The 14,902-nt window shown below is 35.5% G+C and overlaps 1 protein-coding gene across 1 annotated transcript in view; it reads left to right on the forward strand.

The window, feature by feature from the left end:
- The window catches only part of LOC115225134 (protocadherin Fat 4), a 549,120-nt gene that overhangs the window by 480,523 nt on the left and 53,695 nt on the right, over positions 1-14,902 (forward strand). The window contains exons 31-32 of the mRNA XM_036500736.1: positions 11,844-12,044; positions 13,167-13,480. Of these exons, the coding sequence (XP_036356629.1) occupies positions 11,844-12,044; positions 13,167-13,480 (515 nt within the window). The remainder of the gene's footprint in view (positions 1-11,843; positions 12,045-13,166; positions 13,481-14,902) is intronic.

Raw genomic sequence — 14,902 nt, forward strand, 5'->3', positions numbered from 1 at the left:
CTATGCTGGCATGGGTTAGAGGGTTTGACTGAAACTGGTAAGCCCGAGAGTTGCACCAGGTTCCAATCTGAGTTAGCATGGTTCCTTTGATTGGATGCCCTTCCTAATGCCAACCACTCCAAGAGTGTAATGGATACTTTTTATTGTAATCGATACTTTTTTTACTCAGCTGTCTTTGCCCATACCAGCACAGTCATCTCTCTTGCACGTCACATCCGATGCCTCTTATGACCAACTTTTCTCTTGGGATGCTTACAATCTGTCATACATGTACACTGACATTGCACATTCAGCAAAGCACACTAGCTTCATTTGTTTGAAGCCTACACATGTCCTCGGCAGTCACAGCCCATGTTTTGCTACCATGTAACATAGTTGTTTGCACACAGGCACCATACTGTCTACCTTTCACTCTGAGCAAGAGACCCTTTGTTACCAACAGAAGTAGAAACTCTCTAAACTTTGCCCAGCCTATTCTTATTCTAGCAACAATGCTCTCAGATAGATAACAGAAGCTATCTACTACTTGTACAGCTCTCACCAACCTCTTGCTTATCACAGATAAGTGTGTTGGGGACCCTGTTGAAGGCTTTATCCATGTCAACAAAAGTCAAGGACAGAGATTTTTCAGCTGCCTTACCAGAAATATAACATCAGTGGTGCTTCTCCCTGACACAAAACCAAACTGCATCTCATTAAGGCTAACTCTCATCATAATTGGTTGGGCTATGACCCTCTCTGTAATTTTCACAGCTTGATCCAACAATTTGATACCTCTGTAATTATTTCTACCTAAGGTCACCTTTACCTTTGTAGCTGTTGACTATGATGCTGCTCCACTAGTCAAGGGGTATGACTCCCTCATATTCAACCTGATTAACTATACAAGTAACTAGACCATAACCCACACTGCCAGATTTTTTAAGCATCTCAGCAGTGATTTCTAATGGGCCTAGTCTGCATATTCTTAATGGCTTTATCTACCAAGCTACTGTCTATTTGGATTGCTGGTCCCTCTCTTGAATCCACAGAAGGCAGACTCTCCTTCTACCATGAGTTCTCTCCATTTAGCAGCCTTTCATAGTGGGACTTCCAAGCCTCTTTCTTTGCAGAGCCACTAACTTCAAGTGAACTATCCCCCATGCACTTCTCTCTAACACCATTACAGTTTTATGTGGTACACTGTCTTGCAAACTGAAATACTTCAAGCCACTGGTCCTTACACTGCAGAACTTCAGAAAACTTCTTTTCTGCCTCACCTCTGGTTAAGTATACCTGCTTCCTAGCTTCCTCTCTAGCTGCTTGATATATCTCTTTGTTACAGCCACCCTTCAAGTCCTTCCAAGCATGTTTCTTTGCTCTAATTGTCCTGTCAACTACACTGTAATACCACCACATCATCCTAGGCCTGATTGGGACTTTGCATCAGCCACAAATTTGGTCTGTGTCTCTCAGCAAGTTGTCCTGTAGGAACTTCCAGTTACCTTCTATGTTACAAGACTGTAACCCTCTTCCTTCTCATTAAATGCTTAAGTTAGAACATATCTAAATCTCTGACTATTCAAAGGACTATTCAAAGCTTCCATATCCTTCTTTTCCAAACTGGCTTGCTTCTTGGATTTTTTTGTGCCAGTAGCTTGACTTCACTAATGAATAACCTATGCTGTGGGGTACATTCCACTCCAAGGAAGGTTTTTGCAATTATGAGCACCCTGGTGTCATGCAAATGGCACCTATGCTGGTGGCATGTAAAAGCACCCTTTATAGTCGCAGTGTGGTTGGCGTTAAGAAGGAAATCTAGCCACAGAAAACCATGCCAAATCAGACTGGAATCTGGTACAGTCTTCCAGTGTGCCAGCCTGGTCAAGCTGTCCAGCCGATGTCAGCATGGACAGCAGACATTAAATGATGATGAACAGCCATTGTTATTAAGGTGGCAAGTTGGCAGAAATGTTACTATGCCAGATAAAATGCTTACCAGCACTTCATCTGTCATTGTGTTATGAGTTCAAATTCCACCAAGGTTGATTTTCCTTTCATCCTTTTGAGGTTGATAAATTAAGTATCAATGAAATGACTAATACCCTTCCCACAAATTTCAGGCCTTGTGCCTTCAGTAGAAAGGACTTATTATTTTTATTAAGGTGGTGAGCTGGTAGAATCATTAGCATGCTGGGTAAAATGCTTAGCGGCATTTCATCCATCCTTACATTGAGTTCAAATTCTGCCAAAGTCAACTTTGACTTTCATCCTTCATTCCAGGTCGATAAAATAAGTACTAGTTGAGCGCTGGGGTTGATGTAATTGACTACCCACTCCCCCAGATTTCAGGTCTTGTGTCTGTAATAGAAAAGATTATTATTATTATTTTTATTTAGTGAGAGAGCAGTGCATGCCATCAAAGTGACATTGGGGTACAAATATACAAAGTCTTATATATCCATCATGACTACCCGTCTGATAAGGATAGACCTGGCACATGCATTACAACCATATGTGCACAACATGGTGATCTCATATCAAGGTAAACTATGCATAACCTTGCAGATGGGGCCCAGTTAAAATTTTCTTCAGGTCAAGTAGCCCATACTGCTTAAAAGGTCTCTGAATAAGGTTTGCTTAAGGATGCCAAACAAAACTCTCTTTTTTCCAGACATTAATTATTGAAACCATAAAGAATTTCTCTCAACATATGGTTATGATGCTACCCCACTACTTCTGTTTGCGATCACAGATGTACATAACATCAGCCACTAAGGGACATTCTCAACTGGTTAAGGTCAAATAAATGACAAGTAAGTCTGTGGTATTGAGCAGAATATTTACTGTGGCCCATCTTTTATACCAAGACAAAGCATGTACATGATAACACTTTCGATCAGTTAAAATCAGAAGCCATGAGAGCCAGTGCCTTGTACTGCATCAGGGCATTATTATTATTATTATTATTATTATTTGATAAAAACTCTCAGTTTCTTTTGCCAAGTATGATGGAAAGTATCAGCTATCCACAGCCAGCAGGCTATATTATTATTTTTATTATTTTGCTTTAGCTCATGTTCGGTCTTATTCTTGGAAGGGATTATGTAGATAGCAGGTTACTACTGTAACCTTAGGTATGCACAAGTTTTCAGCTGTCTTTCAAGTGCTTAGGACCCTTTTGATAATCCGTGCTGTTCCTAAGGAGCTCTACTGGGCATTCTATTTCAATCTCCCTCAGCCATTTGTCTATATCTTGGCTTACTGTTCCCAATGCACCAATTATTATAGGCACAACTTTTACTATTCACATGCTTCAAATTCTTCCTATTTCAAAATTTAGGTGATTGTATTTGTTTTTGTTTTTCTTCTTTCTTTACAATCCTGGAATGAAATGGGTATGATAGGTCAATAAGTAATCAACTTTGCTTTTCCTTATCTATAATTGTAATATCTGGTCTGTTGTTTTCTAATTTCTTGTCCGTTTGAATTTGAAAGTCCCACACAATCTTAGATTTCTCCAACTCTAGTACTCTTTTGACTCGATGATTGTACTGTGTGTTTCCAACTTTAAATCCCCATTTCTGGCATAGTTTCCAGTGTAAAACTTTTACAACCTGGTCGTGCCTACATTTATTATATTCTTCCTATGACATCTTATGGTATTCTGTCACAGTGTGTGCCACTGTATCATTCCATGTTCCACAGGCTCTACATTTTCTGACATATTCTCTCCATATATATTTTTTCTCAAGTTGTTTGTTTTTATCACTTGATCTTGGACTGCTGCACCTTGGCTCTATGTTTCTTTTTTTACTTGCCTAATTTTTAACCAAGCCCAGGTTCTGCATACATCTTCAGTGGCTCTCCAAAATTGTCCATGCTGAGGTTTCTCTTTAATCTGTTTGATGTGCTCTCTTTGTACTTCATTCTTGTCCTTTTCTCCTATTATGTGCTTCATCACCTGTTCTTTCTTAACTACTTGTAGTAGTTTTTCTGTGCTGCTGTGTAAATACTCTACTAGACTTTTTCTTTCCATCTGTACACATTCTTTTACTGCTATTAAGCCTCTCCCACCCTGGTCTCTCCTCAAATATAGCTGGTTGATATCAGCTTTTGGATGGTGGGCTCCATACATCATCAACAACTTCCTAGTTTTTCTGTTAAGTTTCTTTATTTCATTTTTGGTCCAGTCTATTACTCCAAGTCCATGTCTGATGAAGGGTATTGCTCTTGAATTTTTTGCTTCAATGATATTTTTGGAATTCAGCTTTGACTGCAATAATTTTCTGACTTTCCTTGTATACTCTTTACTGATAACCTGATTAATTTCTTCATTTTTTATCTCATCTGCTTCCAATATTCCCAAGTACTTATACCACTATCCTTTCTCAACCAGTCTCATTGTTTGCCCAATTGGCATTACAATTTCCTTGCTTCTTTCAAATCTTCCTTGTTTCATTTTCAGTATAGCACACTTTTCTATCTCAAACTCCATACCTACGTCATTTAAGAAAATGTGGATATTATGTCCAAGGCTTTCAAGCTGTTTCTCATTTTTTGCATAAACCTTTATATCATCCATGAAAAGGATATGATTTATCTGACCATTTTCTTTTCCCAAATCATAAGCAATTTTAACTTTTTCTTGTTTCATAGTGAACTGTGTCATGGCCAGTACAAATAGCAATGGAGACAAACTATCACCTTAGAATATTCCACATCTGATGTTCACTTTTCTGAGTTTCTGTTTTTCTCTGTTCACTTCAGTATTCCAATGTTTCATGCTTTCATTAAGCATTTTCTCCATGTTTTTTTGCTATTCTAAACATGCTCGTTGTCTTATTTATCTGTGTGGTACCATGTCATACACTTTTTTGTAATCTAGCCATGTTACATTCAGTCCTATCAATTTGCATCTACAATTTCTAATTATCATTTCATCAACTAATAATTGATTTTTTGTTGGCCTACTTTGTTTCATGCATCCTTTCTGTTCTTCTGGAAGTAGAGTGTTACTTTCCAGATGGCTGTATAACTCTTCCACCAAAACACTCGTCATAAGCTTCTGCATTAGTGGCAGACAGGTTATAGATGAAAAAATTGGATGCCAAGTTCCCTTTCAAGGTATAGCAACCTTCGTCACTTGTCATCCAGTTGGTCAGCGATTCTTTCACGCAACTGTGTAAAATTCTTCAGCCAATAGCCTTGTACTCCACCAGGGCCTGGTCCTTTCCAATTTTTAAAAACTTTCGTCTCACTGTATATAGATTAATTCTGATGTCCTTTTGTTTTCGTAAAGTTTCAAGTTTTCTGACTTTCCTTGGATACTCTCTACTGATAATTTGCTTAATTTCTTCATTTTTTATCTCATCTGCTTCCAATATTCCCAAGTATTTATACCACTGTCCTTTCTCAACCACTCTCATTATTTGCCCATTTGGCATTACGATTTCTTCACTTATTTCAAATCTTCCTTGTTTCATTTTCAATATAGTGCACTTTTCTGTCTCTAACTCCATACCTATGTCATTTAAGACAATGTGGATATTATGTACAGGGCTTTCAAGCTGTTTCTCATTTTTTGCATTAACCTTTATATCATCCATGAAAAGGATATGATTTATCTGACCAGCGAGACATAAAGAAAGCACTTTCTTTATGTCTCACTGGCCTGCTCCACAGCCTTCCCTAAAATTCTTTACTTCCTTCTGCATTTGGGATCCGTTCTTGGTGTTGGCTTCTCTCTATTTCCTCAAATAGACACCTTCTATTTGATTGAAACAATCTGTTCTGTTCAGGACCTTTGCATTTTGCATCATACCTTTTTAAATTGGCCTTTAATGCTGTCACCTTTTGTATCAATTCTTCACGTACCGTTTGTTTTCCCCTTTCTTTTAACCTGTACTGTTTATTTAATTTTCTGATTATGACCTTATTCTTGAGCTCACCTCTCATTATCCTATTTAGTTACCCCAGTTCATTCCATGTCTTTTCCAGCTTCATTCGTATTCTCTTCCTCCAGTTTGGCTCTTTCTTTCATTTGCTTTTATATCTTCAGTTTTTCACTTGCAACCTATCTTAGCTATGACAATAACAGCAGCTATAATTAACTGGTTTGTTTAACTGATGTTTTCTGCTTTAATGAAGCTTAAAACATCATTAACATTGCCTGTGGTTTTTCTAACTCATTTTCTGTCCATATGTCTTATATTTGATGGTTCTTCATTGTTCCCATCAGTCATTTTACCCCACAACATTTCTAAAATCTCCTTCTCTTCATCATTCAAGTCTTGTACAGTACTTTCAGTCACTTGTCTGTATAGATCAGTGTTTCCCAAACTTTTCATGCCAAATTACAATATCACCAACTTATTGGCCAAAAAATGCTCCATCGCCCACCTGTTTAAAAAGAACCCTGACACAACCCTCCCTAATACCAGATCCCCTAGGACCCCCCCCCCCCGTATCATTTGACACACACGCTATATTGTAGACTTATTGCTCGGTTAGTGCCGTTTGAATTAAATATGCCGTTGTTTACAAATTCCCCTTATTGTAGGTTTAGTTTTGCCATTAGTGTGAATAAAATTCTAATGTTAACTCTATATTATGCAGGCAGATTAACTTCAGTAAACTTGTGCTTTCTTTTACACTGATTTTTATTTTCTCCAAATGAACCATTGATCAGAACTACTGATGCAAAAATAATTGTTCTTGCAATCAACTGCATGACCCTAAACAGATTACTATACCAATTTGGAATATTCAGCACAATAACATCTTGAAATCGCTCCACCATGCCATCATGCAATGATTGTAAATATTTGCAATTTGCAATATGTAGTTAAATCCTCATCAACCAATTCATCTTTTAAAGAATCAAGTTGTGGAAATTGAGGGAATTGACAGTTTGAAATGTTAGTCTTATACAGCACCAATTTCAAATGTTAGCCTCATACAGCACCAATTTCAAAATGAAGTTAGTGATAAATGATTTACAATCAACGAGAGTTTTTCTGTTTCCTTGCAATAACTTATTCGGGACTATATCACAAAGAAAAAAGATATCGCATCTTGCAACCATCAATGAAGCAGATATTGGAATATCTTCAAAGAAAGATATGATTATATGAAACACATTTTCCTTTTGACAGCCACTGCACTTCAGTATGGTATAAGAGTTTAGTATAGTCCTCATAATTTCTCAGACAGAGTTGATGGAAAATTTGATCAGACAAGGGACTGGATTTCAATTTATTTACAGTCTTGATAACTAACTGAAGCACATCATTCAATCTACTGTTTATATCTTTTGCCACTAAATGCTGCTTGTGTGCCAAGCAATGAACAGTTAATACCTGATAAGAAATTTTATGCTTTAAGAAAGATGAAAAACTTTTGTATCTTCCTACCATCAAAGGGGCTCAATCAGATGCACAGGCAAGAATATTACTGAGTGGGATACTACATTCAAAAACAAAGACTTGAGAATGTGAATAATAGTTACACCTTTTGAATCAAGCGGCAGTTTCTCTGTGAACAGCATTTCCTCACAAGGCTGAAGGTCTTCACTGAAATACTGGACATATACCATCGTCAAACATCGATTGTCCACAACAGTTGACTCATCTACTTGTATATAAAGTTCAGAATGCTGGAAAATATTAACGAGCTGATGTTTGACATCGTTGGCCATTTCATCAATGTGTCGAGAAATCATGTTATTACTAAGTGGGATCTTCTTCAAAATGTTATCAGATTTTTCATCCATAACGGTTGACAAAACCTCTTTGCATCCATATGAGCCTCATCGACATCCTTTTTGTTCAGTGGGGAAAATATCGCTCTGTTCCATACATTCATATGTTTTCTTCATGAGGATGGATTTTAAAATTTAATACATGGTAGCCAGACATGTTATGGGCTGATAGTTTTGGGGAAATTTGGCTTCATTATTCTTTGGGAGTAGATTAGTAATACCTCTTGTTAACCAGTCAGGTGTTTTCATAGGATCTCTAATAATTTCATTGAATACCTGGACTAACTTTTCATGTGTGCATGGAAGCAAGGCAAACCAGAAATTTTGTATCCTATCATTACCAGGGGATTTCCACTTATGAGCTTTTGTGAGTGTCATCTTTAGGCCTGCTATAGTGATGCCTTCCCATGCTTATTCTGGTAAGTTTTAGTATGATCCTTCTGTACATCTAATCCAGTCTGCATTTTCATTGTAAGTTTTTTCATTACTCCAGATATTTTTCCATGTCTTTTTTCAACTTCTTTCATGGTAGCAGAGTCTTCAATGGTTATTTTCTCTGTAGAATGTTTTTGCATTGGATGTGAACAGCTTATTTTACTTGAAAAATATGTTTCTCTTCTCAAATTTTAGTATTCTTTGAACTTTTGCTTGGACTTTTAGTTGCAGTGTTTCTTTTACTGAAAGAAGTTCTTTTCTCGGTGAGAATCTGTTTTCTCTTCATCTTTCTTCCTTTTCTGGTTTTTTCATCATTTCCACAGATTAGTTCATTCAATATTGATATTTCACCTCTCATTATTTCAATCTCTTTTTCAATTTTACTTTTCCAGTTTAGAATTCTTCTTAGGTTTATATTTCTTTGTTTTTTTTCAGAGGCATATAACTGGTTTCACTTGTCTTAGCAGTTGCGTACATAATTCATTTAATTCAGTGAGATCTAGTTTTTGTATAATTTCCTTTGTTACATAGCTTCCAATTTTAATTTGTTTTCTATTTTGGATTGTATTTGAGAGCTTATGAAGTGGTTCTCTATCATGCATATTGGCATGCCTTACAACTCATGCTTATTCAAGATTTTCTGCTTCATTTCTATCATAGACTCTCTATGTTCTTCAGCAAATGTATAGTCTTCAAATATTGTTTCTTTACCACTATCCTTGCTATCTTTATTAGGTTCATTACAGTTTATTTCTCCAGACATTTGTGTGTTCTGGACTGATGGCAGTCTTGCAATTGAGACTTGTGGAGAGTTGCTCTTTTCATCAGGTTCTTCATTTCCTTCCTGTCTTATATTTTGGTCATTTTCCACTGCATGCTTGATTGTGTCTTTTATTTCTGAAGATATCCCTCCTAACATTTGCTAACTTGTTTTTATCCAAATTATTATTATTATTATTGTTATTATTATTATTATTGTTATTATATTATTATTATTATTATTATTATTATTATTATTATTATTATCATTGTTGTGGTTGTTATTGTTGCCTTTGCACAGCTTCTAATGCTGGAGATGTACTACAGTGTCAGCTGTTCACTACCAGTGAACTAAAGTACCACCTTATTTTTTGAGCACCTTCCGGAGTATTCTAGCGGTTCCAAGCAGTGCTGTTTTCTGCAAGTGCTCCACCCTTATTGCAGCCCCTATTTGTTCCACGTACTTCTCGAGATTTTTACTTACTGTTCCCAGGGCTCTGACAATTATTGGTACTACTGCTACCTTTTTCATTGACCACAACTATTTAACTTCCCAAGCTAACCTGTCATATCTCTCGACTTTTCTTTCTTCCTTATCACATACCTTGTTGTCAGCTGGGCATGCTATATCTATGATCCAGCATAGTTTGTTTTCTTTCTCAATTAAGACTATGTCCAGCTTCCTATTCTCAATCTCATGGTCGCACTGAATCATAAAATCCCATAGGATCTTTGCACTTCTATTTTTGCTTTGTCAAGTTCATGCTTGTTGCAAAGTGTCCAATGGACAAGCCTGGCTATATTGTCGTGGTGTCTTTTATATTCCTTCTGTAGTACATTGGCTGGTAATTATTATTATTATTATTATTATTATTATTATTATTATTATTATATTATTATTATTATTCTATGTTTGACTTTTGTTTTACATTTGCACAAGCTGGCTCCAAGTCTCACCCAGAGACCTCAAGAGACTAGTTGGAAGTTCGTGTTGGTGTTATGCCTAGGATACCATATATTTGGTTTTGTACTTAGTGTTGTACTAGTGAATGTCTAAAAAACCATACAAAAATTATGTTTGTTTTAAAACTTGAGATTACATAGAAGGTATTTTGCGTAGGATATAAGCAGTTCCCATGAGCACTATCTTTTGAAATTCTGCCATTTTTGGGTTTCCTGTTATCTGAGTTAGGGAGCAATCAGCCCCTTTTGCTATCATTCCCAGGGCACCTATGACAACAGGTATTGTTTTAGTCTTCAGGTTCCACATTTTGCTGATTTCTATTTCCAGATCTTTATATTTGCTCAGTTTCTGGTAGGTCTTGACAGATATGTTTATATTGATTGGGACAGTCATATCAATGAAGTCTTTTACTATGTCTGAAGTCTTTTACTATGATGTCTGACCTATTCGCATCTATCTTTCTGTCAGTTTGAATGGTGAAGTTCCAGAGGAGTGAGATGTGGTCATTTTCAAGCACTGGAGGTGGTTTGTGTTCCCACCAGTTTTTATCATGGGGCAAGTCCAGGCTTTTGCAAATTACCCAGTGAATATATTGTGCAGCTCTATCATGCTTGTTGAGATACTCTGTAGGTGCAAGAAGACTGCACTTGGAGACAACATGATCAATGGTTTCATTTTGTTGTTGACATACACGACATGTTGGGCTACTGCCGTTCTTTAATATGTTGGCTTGGTAGTTCCTTGTAGGTAGGCATTGATTTTGAGCTGCTATGATAAACCCTTCTGTTTCAGATTTTAAGACAGAGGCCATTAGCCATTGATGGGTCAGAGCTTTGTCAATATCTGCATTATTTGCTCTCTTTGGGTATTTGCCATTGAGAGGTTTTTCTTGCCATTTATCATTCAGAATATCTAAGGCAGCAGTTTTAGCACGGGTTTTCATGCACTTAGCTTTTTCTGTGCTGCTGCTGCTGCTGCTGCTTCTTCTTCTCGTCGTCGTCGCCGTCATCATCTTTCTTTAGCCATTTTGTCCAGTTGCTTGCTTGACTTATTACCTCTAACCTAGTGCAAGAGAACACATTTGCTTAATTTCTGCTATCTGAATAGGTGGTGCCTTGGTCATTAAATATTTAGTATCACATCACAAAACATTTTCTTATGGAAAAGAAATAAAAAAAATCAAAAGGTTTTGGTAAATACAGCATATAAAAGTGCAAATAAATAAATAGTAAACACCAGAATCATCATCATCATCATCATCATCGTTTAGAATAAATATGCAAAAGTGTAATGACAAAATAACATTAAATTTTGACTTGTAATATAGAATTTGTAAACCAATTAATGGAGATTCCTATGAATATTATCTAAGTTCAATGGCAAACTCAACTTTTTAGGGTATGTTACAGAAGTTTATAGTTACTCTATAATTTATTGTAAAAATTAGCTCATTCTCATCTACTGCAAATTATCTTTTACTGTCCCACTGTCCCTTTCTCCTTAATCAAATAAAAAATGTTTCTGCAACACCTATTTTAAATTTAAAAAATAAGCTTATAATTTCAACACTTGTCTTTTCATTTTTAAGCTCATAGTAATGAAACTTTTATGCAGTTCTTGTTAAAATGAGCATACAATATTCAAGCTAGGGATATATTTGCATCATTGAAGTAAATAGCATCATCAAATCAACTAACAATTCCAAAACGATAATCTTACATTCATAAAATTGTCTTTTCTCGTAACTGACACATAAAAAAAAAATTCAACATTTGTTCAATAATCTTTTCTCTTTCATATTTACAGTTATAAAATAGAGCATAAAATATAGTAGGAATATTTGATAAACTTTAAATCCTTTACTGAATTAATTATTCAATGAACTATTGGAGAAAATGATAATTTCTAAATTAATCGCAAAGTACTCTCTTTTTCTTTCCTCAGGATTTTTGACAATTACAGTCAAGGATATAAATGATTGTTACCCAGTTTTTAGAGAAAATTTTACATTACTAAATTTGGTTGAAAACTATCCTGTCGGAAGCATTATTGCAACACTTACAGCCACTGATGATGACAAAAATGACTTTGTAACATATGAAGTTCTTGACAGTTCTAACAAGTTTGGCATTAACAATAAAACTGGTACATATATATTTTCTTTTAATTTCTTTTAATTACTGTTTTTCTAGTTTCAAAGCAATTAAAAGCGATTTTTAGTATGTTTTACTTTATGAAATTTCAATTGCTGTTACTGTTGATATTGTTTTACTGGGTAATTGTAAATGTCTGTATGCCTTAAATGGACTTTTGAGTAGTGATGCTTGAAACAGTTGATAATATGATACAAGTCAACCATCTACAAGGTGCAAATGAGGTCCACCATGGGATATTGCTCTCACATTGGACAGTGATACTGCTATGCATACTGATATGCTGGATTGCATCCAGAGAAAGATCATTTAGCTGATTGACACTCCATCACTAATGGACCCTTTCCAGCCTTTGGTTCTCAGCCATGCTGTCTCTGCTACCCTTTTCTCCACTCTTTGGACTCTTCTCCTTGTTTTTTGTCTTTCCTGTAATGCTGGCCTTCAATGGATCATTCATGGCATCAATCTCACCAGTCTTATGGGGGTTTTCCAAGTGTAAAATTCTCTGCGCCAACAAATTCTCTGTCCAAGCAAATAAAATAGAAATTTCAATTATTAGATGATCTGGTATTTATTTCCAATAGCTAAATGAAAGAAGGAAGTAAACATTCTGCTTGGTTACATAATGAAATGTCTGTTGTGGTTTATCCTACTGATCGATGAAAAGCCAGTGTAGCAACTGTCTGCTTTGGTTTGTCCTGCTCAAGAACATATATTTCCAGGCTGAAGATAGCTGAAGAATTTACTAGGAGGGGGCAATTGGTGTTGTTTAACTTCAGATCATCTTTAAATTGAGCAGACCAATGATTAAAGGTATTCCAGCAATGACCATCTTCTCTTTCTCCTGAGCATTGGTATGCATTATATAACATGTCCAGTTTTTCAAGACTACAGGTTATGATTTGAAGGAGATTTGACTTTTATATTTAACAAATTGAACTATTATTTAGAGTTACTTAATTCTTCAAGGAATCATATGAAGAAATAAGTACTTCTATTCAGTATGACTGTTGGCTTGGTTAACATTTGTAATTAAGTACTCAGAAAATTAAAGTATTTTATTTTTGTCTATAAAATGGCATTTTTGTCTATTGTAAATTTTTTCAATTTTCAGGTGAAATTTCATTAAAAGCAGAGCTGGATCGTGAAGAAAATCCAAACATCACATTTAATGTTGTGGCCAGTGATTCCTTGTTACCAACATTATCATCCACAGCAACAGTTTTTGTTGTTGTTGAAGATTTTAATGATAATGCCCCAGAATTTCAGAACCTTGACTCTATATTACCTGTACCAGAAAACACTTCTGTAAATACCATAATTACTACAATAACAACTACTGATAAAGATATAGGAATACATGCGAATGTTAGTTATACTCTGACAGTTTCTGGTGGAAATTCTCCTTTTAAAATTGACAAAATAACTGTAAGTGTTAAATATCTTCTTGTATTAAGTTGTTAATTCTTTTCCCTTTTCAAAACACTTCATAAAATTTGGCAGAAATAATCATTGGTTGAGTGGCTCAAAATGATGAAAATTTGGTTTGATTGTCTCCAAAGATTCATAAATAAATACATAGATATGCAAATTTGTGTGTGTGTTTGTGTGTGCATATGTGTGTGCATGCATGCATGTGCGCAGTGATGGATTTGAGAGTTTCGACTACTTACAAGTTGATTTCTTAATTTCACCAGTTATAAAATACCTATAATGGTGATACTTAAAAGACAAAAAAAATGTTTGTTAAATTAAACTTTCAGATTTCCTGATAAGCAAGTGGCCATATTATTCATATCCCTCAATAAACTACAGTTCATTTGATTCACCTGCCATCATTGCAAAACATTCAAAACACTTCTCAAATTCTGTGCAATCTCTTTGGTCAAACACTGGAGCAAAATAAAAAATAAATAGTGCAATAGGTGTAAAACATGTAGTAAATACATATGAAAAAAAAATGTGCCCTGGAGAAGGGGGGGCAAGGGAGAGGACTCGGAAAGTTCACATTTGGAGTGTTCTAAGTCCTCTCACCACTTCCCCATTTGTCAGCAAAATTTTTTTCTTCATATTCATTTACTACACATTATTTTACACCTAGTACACTATTTGGTTTTTCAATTTTTGTGACGGGGGTGGGGGTAGGGTGCAGACTCGGATAACTCACACAATCCAGTCACAAAAATGAAAAAATAGTGTAATAGGTGTAAAACAACATGTAGTAAAGGAATATGAAAAAAAAATGTGTGCTGGCAAAAGGAGAGCAGGAGGAGGACTCAGAAACTTCACACGATCAATCTCACAGGATCCGAAAACTCAACGTTAATACCTGGTCATAAAAATAAAAAATAAAAACTAGTGTACTAGGTGTAAAATAGTGTGTAGTAAATGAATATGAAGGAAACAAATTTTGTTGACAAATGGGGAAGTGTTGAGAGGACTCGGAACATTCCCAATGTGAATTTTCTAAGTTGTCTCCCCCACCTCCCGTTCGCCAGCACGCTTTATTTTTTCATGTTCATTTACTACATGTTGTTACACACCTATTACTGTATTTTTTCTTAATTTTTGTGACCAGGTGTTAACAGTGAGTTTTTGGATCCAGTGAAATTGATTGTGTGAATTTTCTGAGTCGTCTCCCCCAACTCTCATTCGCCAGCGTGCATTTTTTGTTCATTTTTGTTTACTTATATGTTGTTTTACACCTATTGCACTATTTTTTTTTTTTTGCTCAGGTCAAACACTGGAGTTTGACGATATTTTCTATAAGTATTTCGTTTTGTTCACTTTCTTTTTCATAATCATTATTATTATTTGAATAATCATTTATTTAGATAAGCAAATTTTACT

The sequence above is a fragment of the Octopus sinensis genome, linkage group LG2 (assembly GCF_006345805.1).
Source record: "Octopus sinensis linkage group LG2, ASM634580v1, whole genome shotgun sequence".
Lineage (NCBI taxonomy): Eukaryota > Metazoa > Mollusca > Cephalopoda > Octopoda > Octopodidae > Octopus > Octopus sinensis.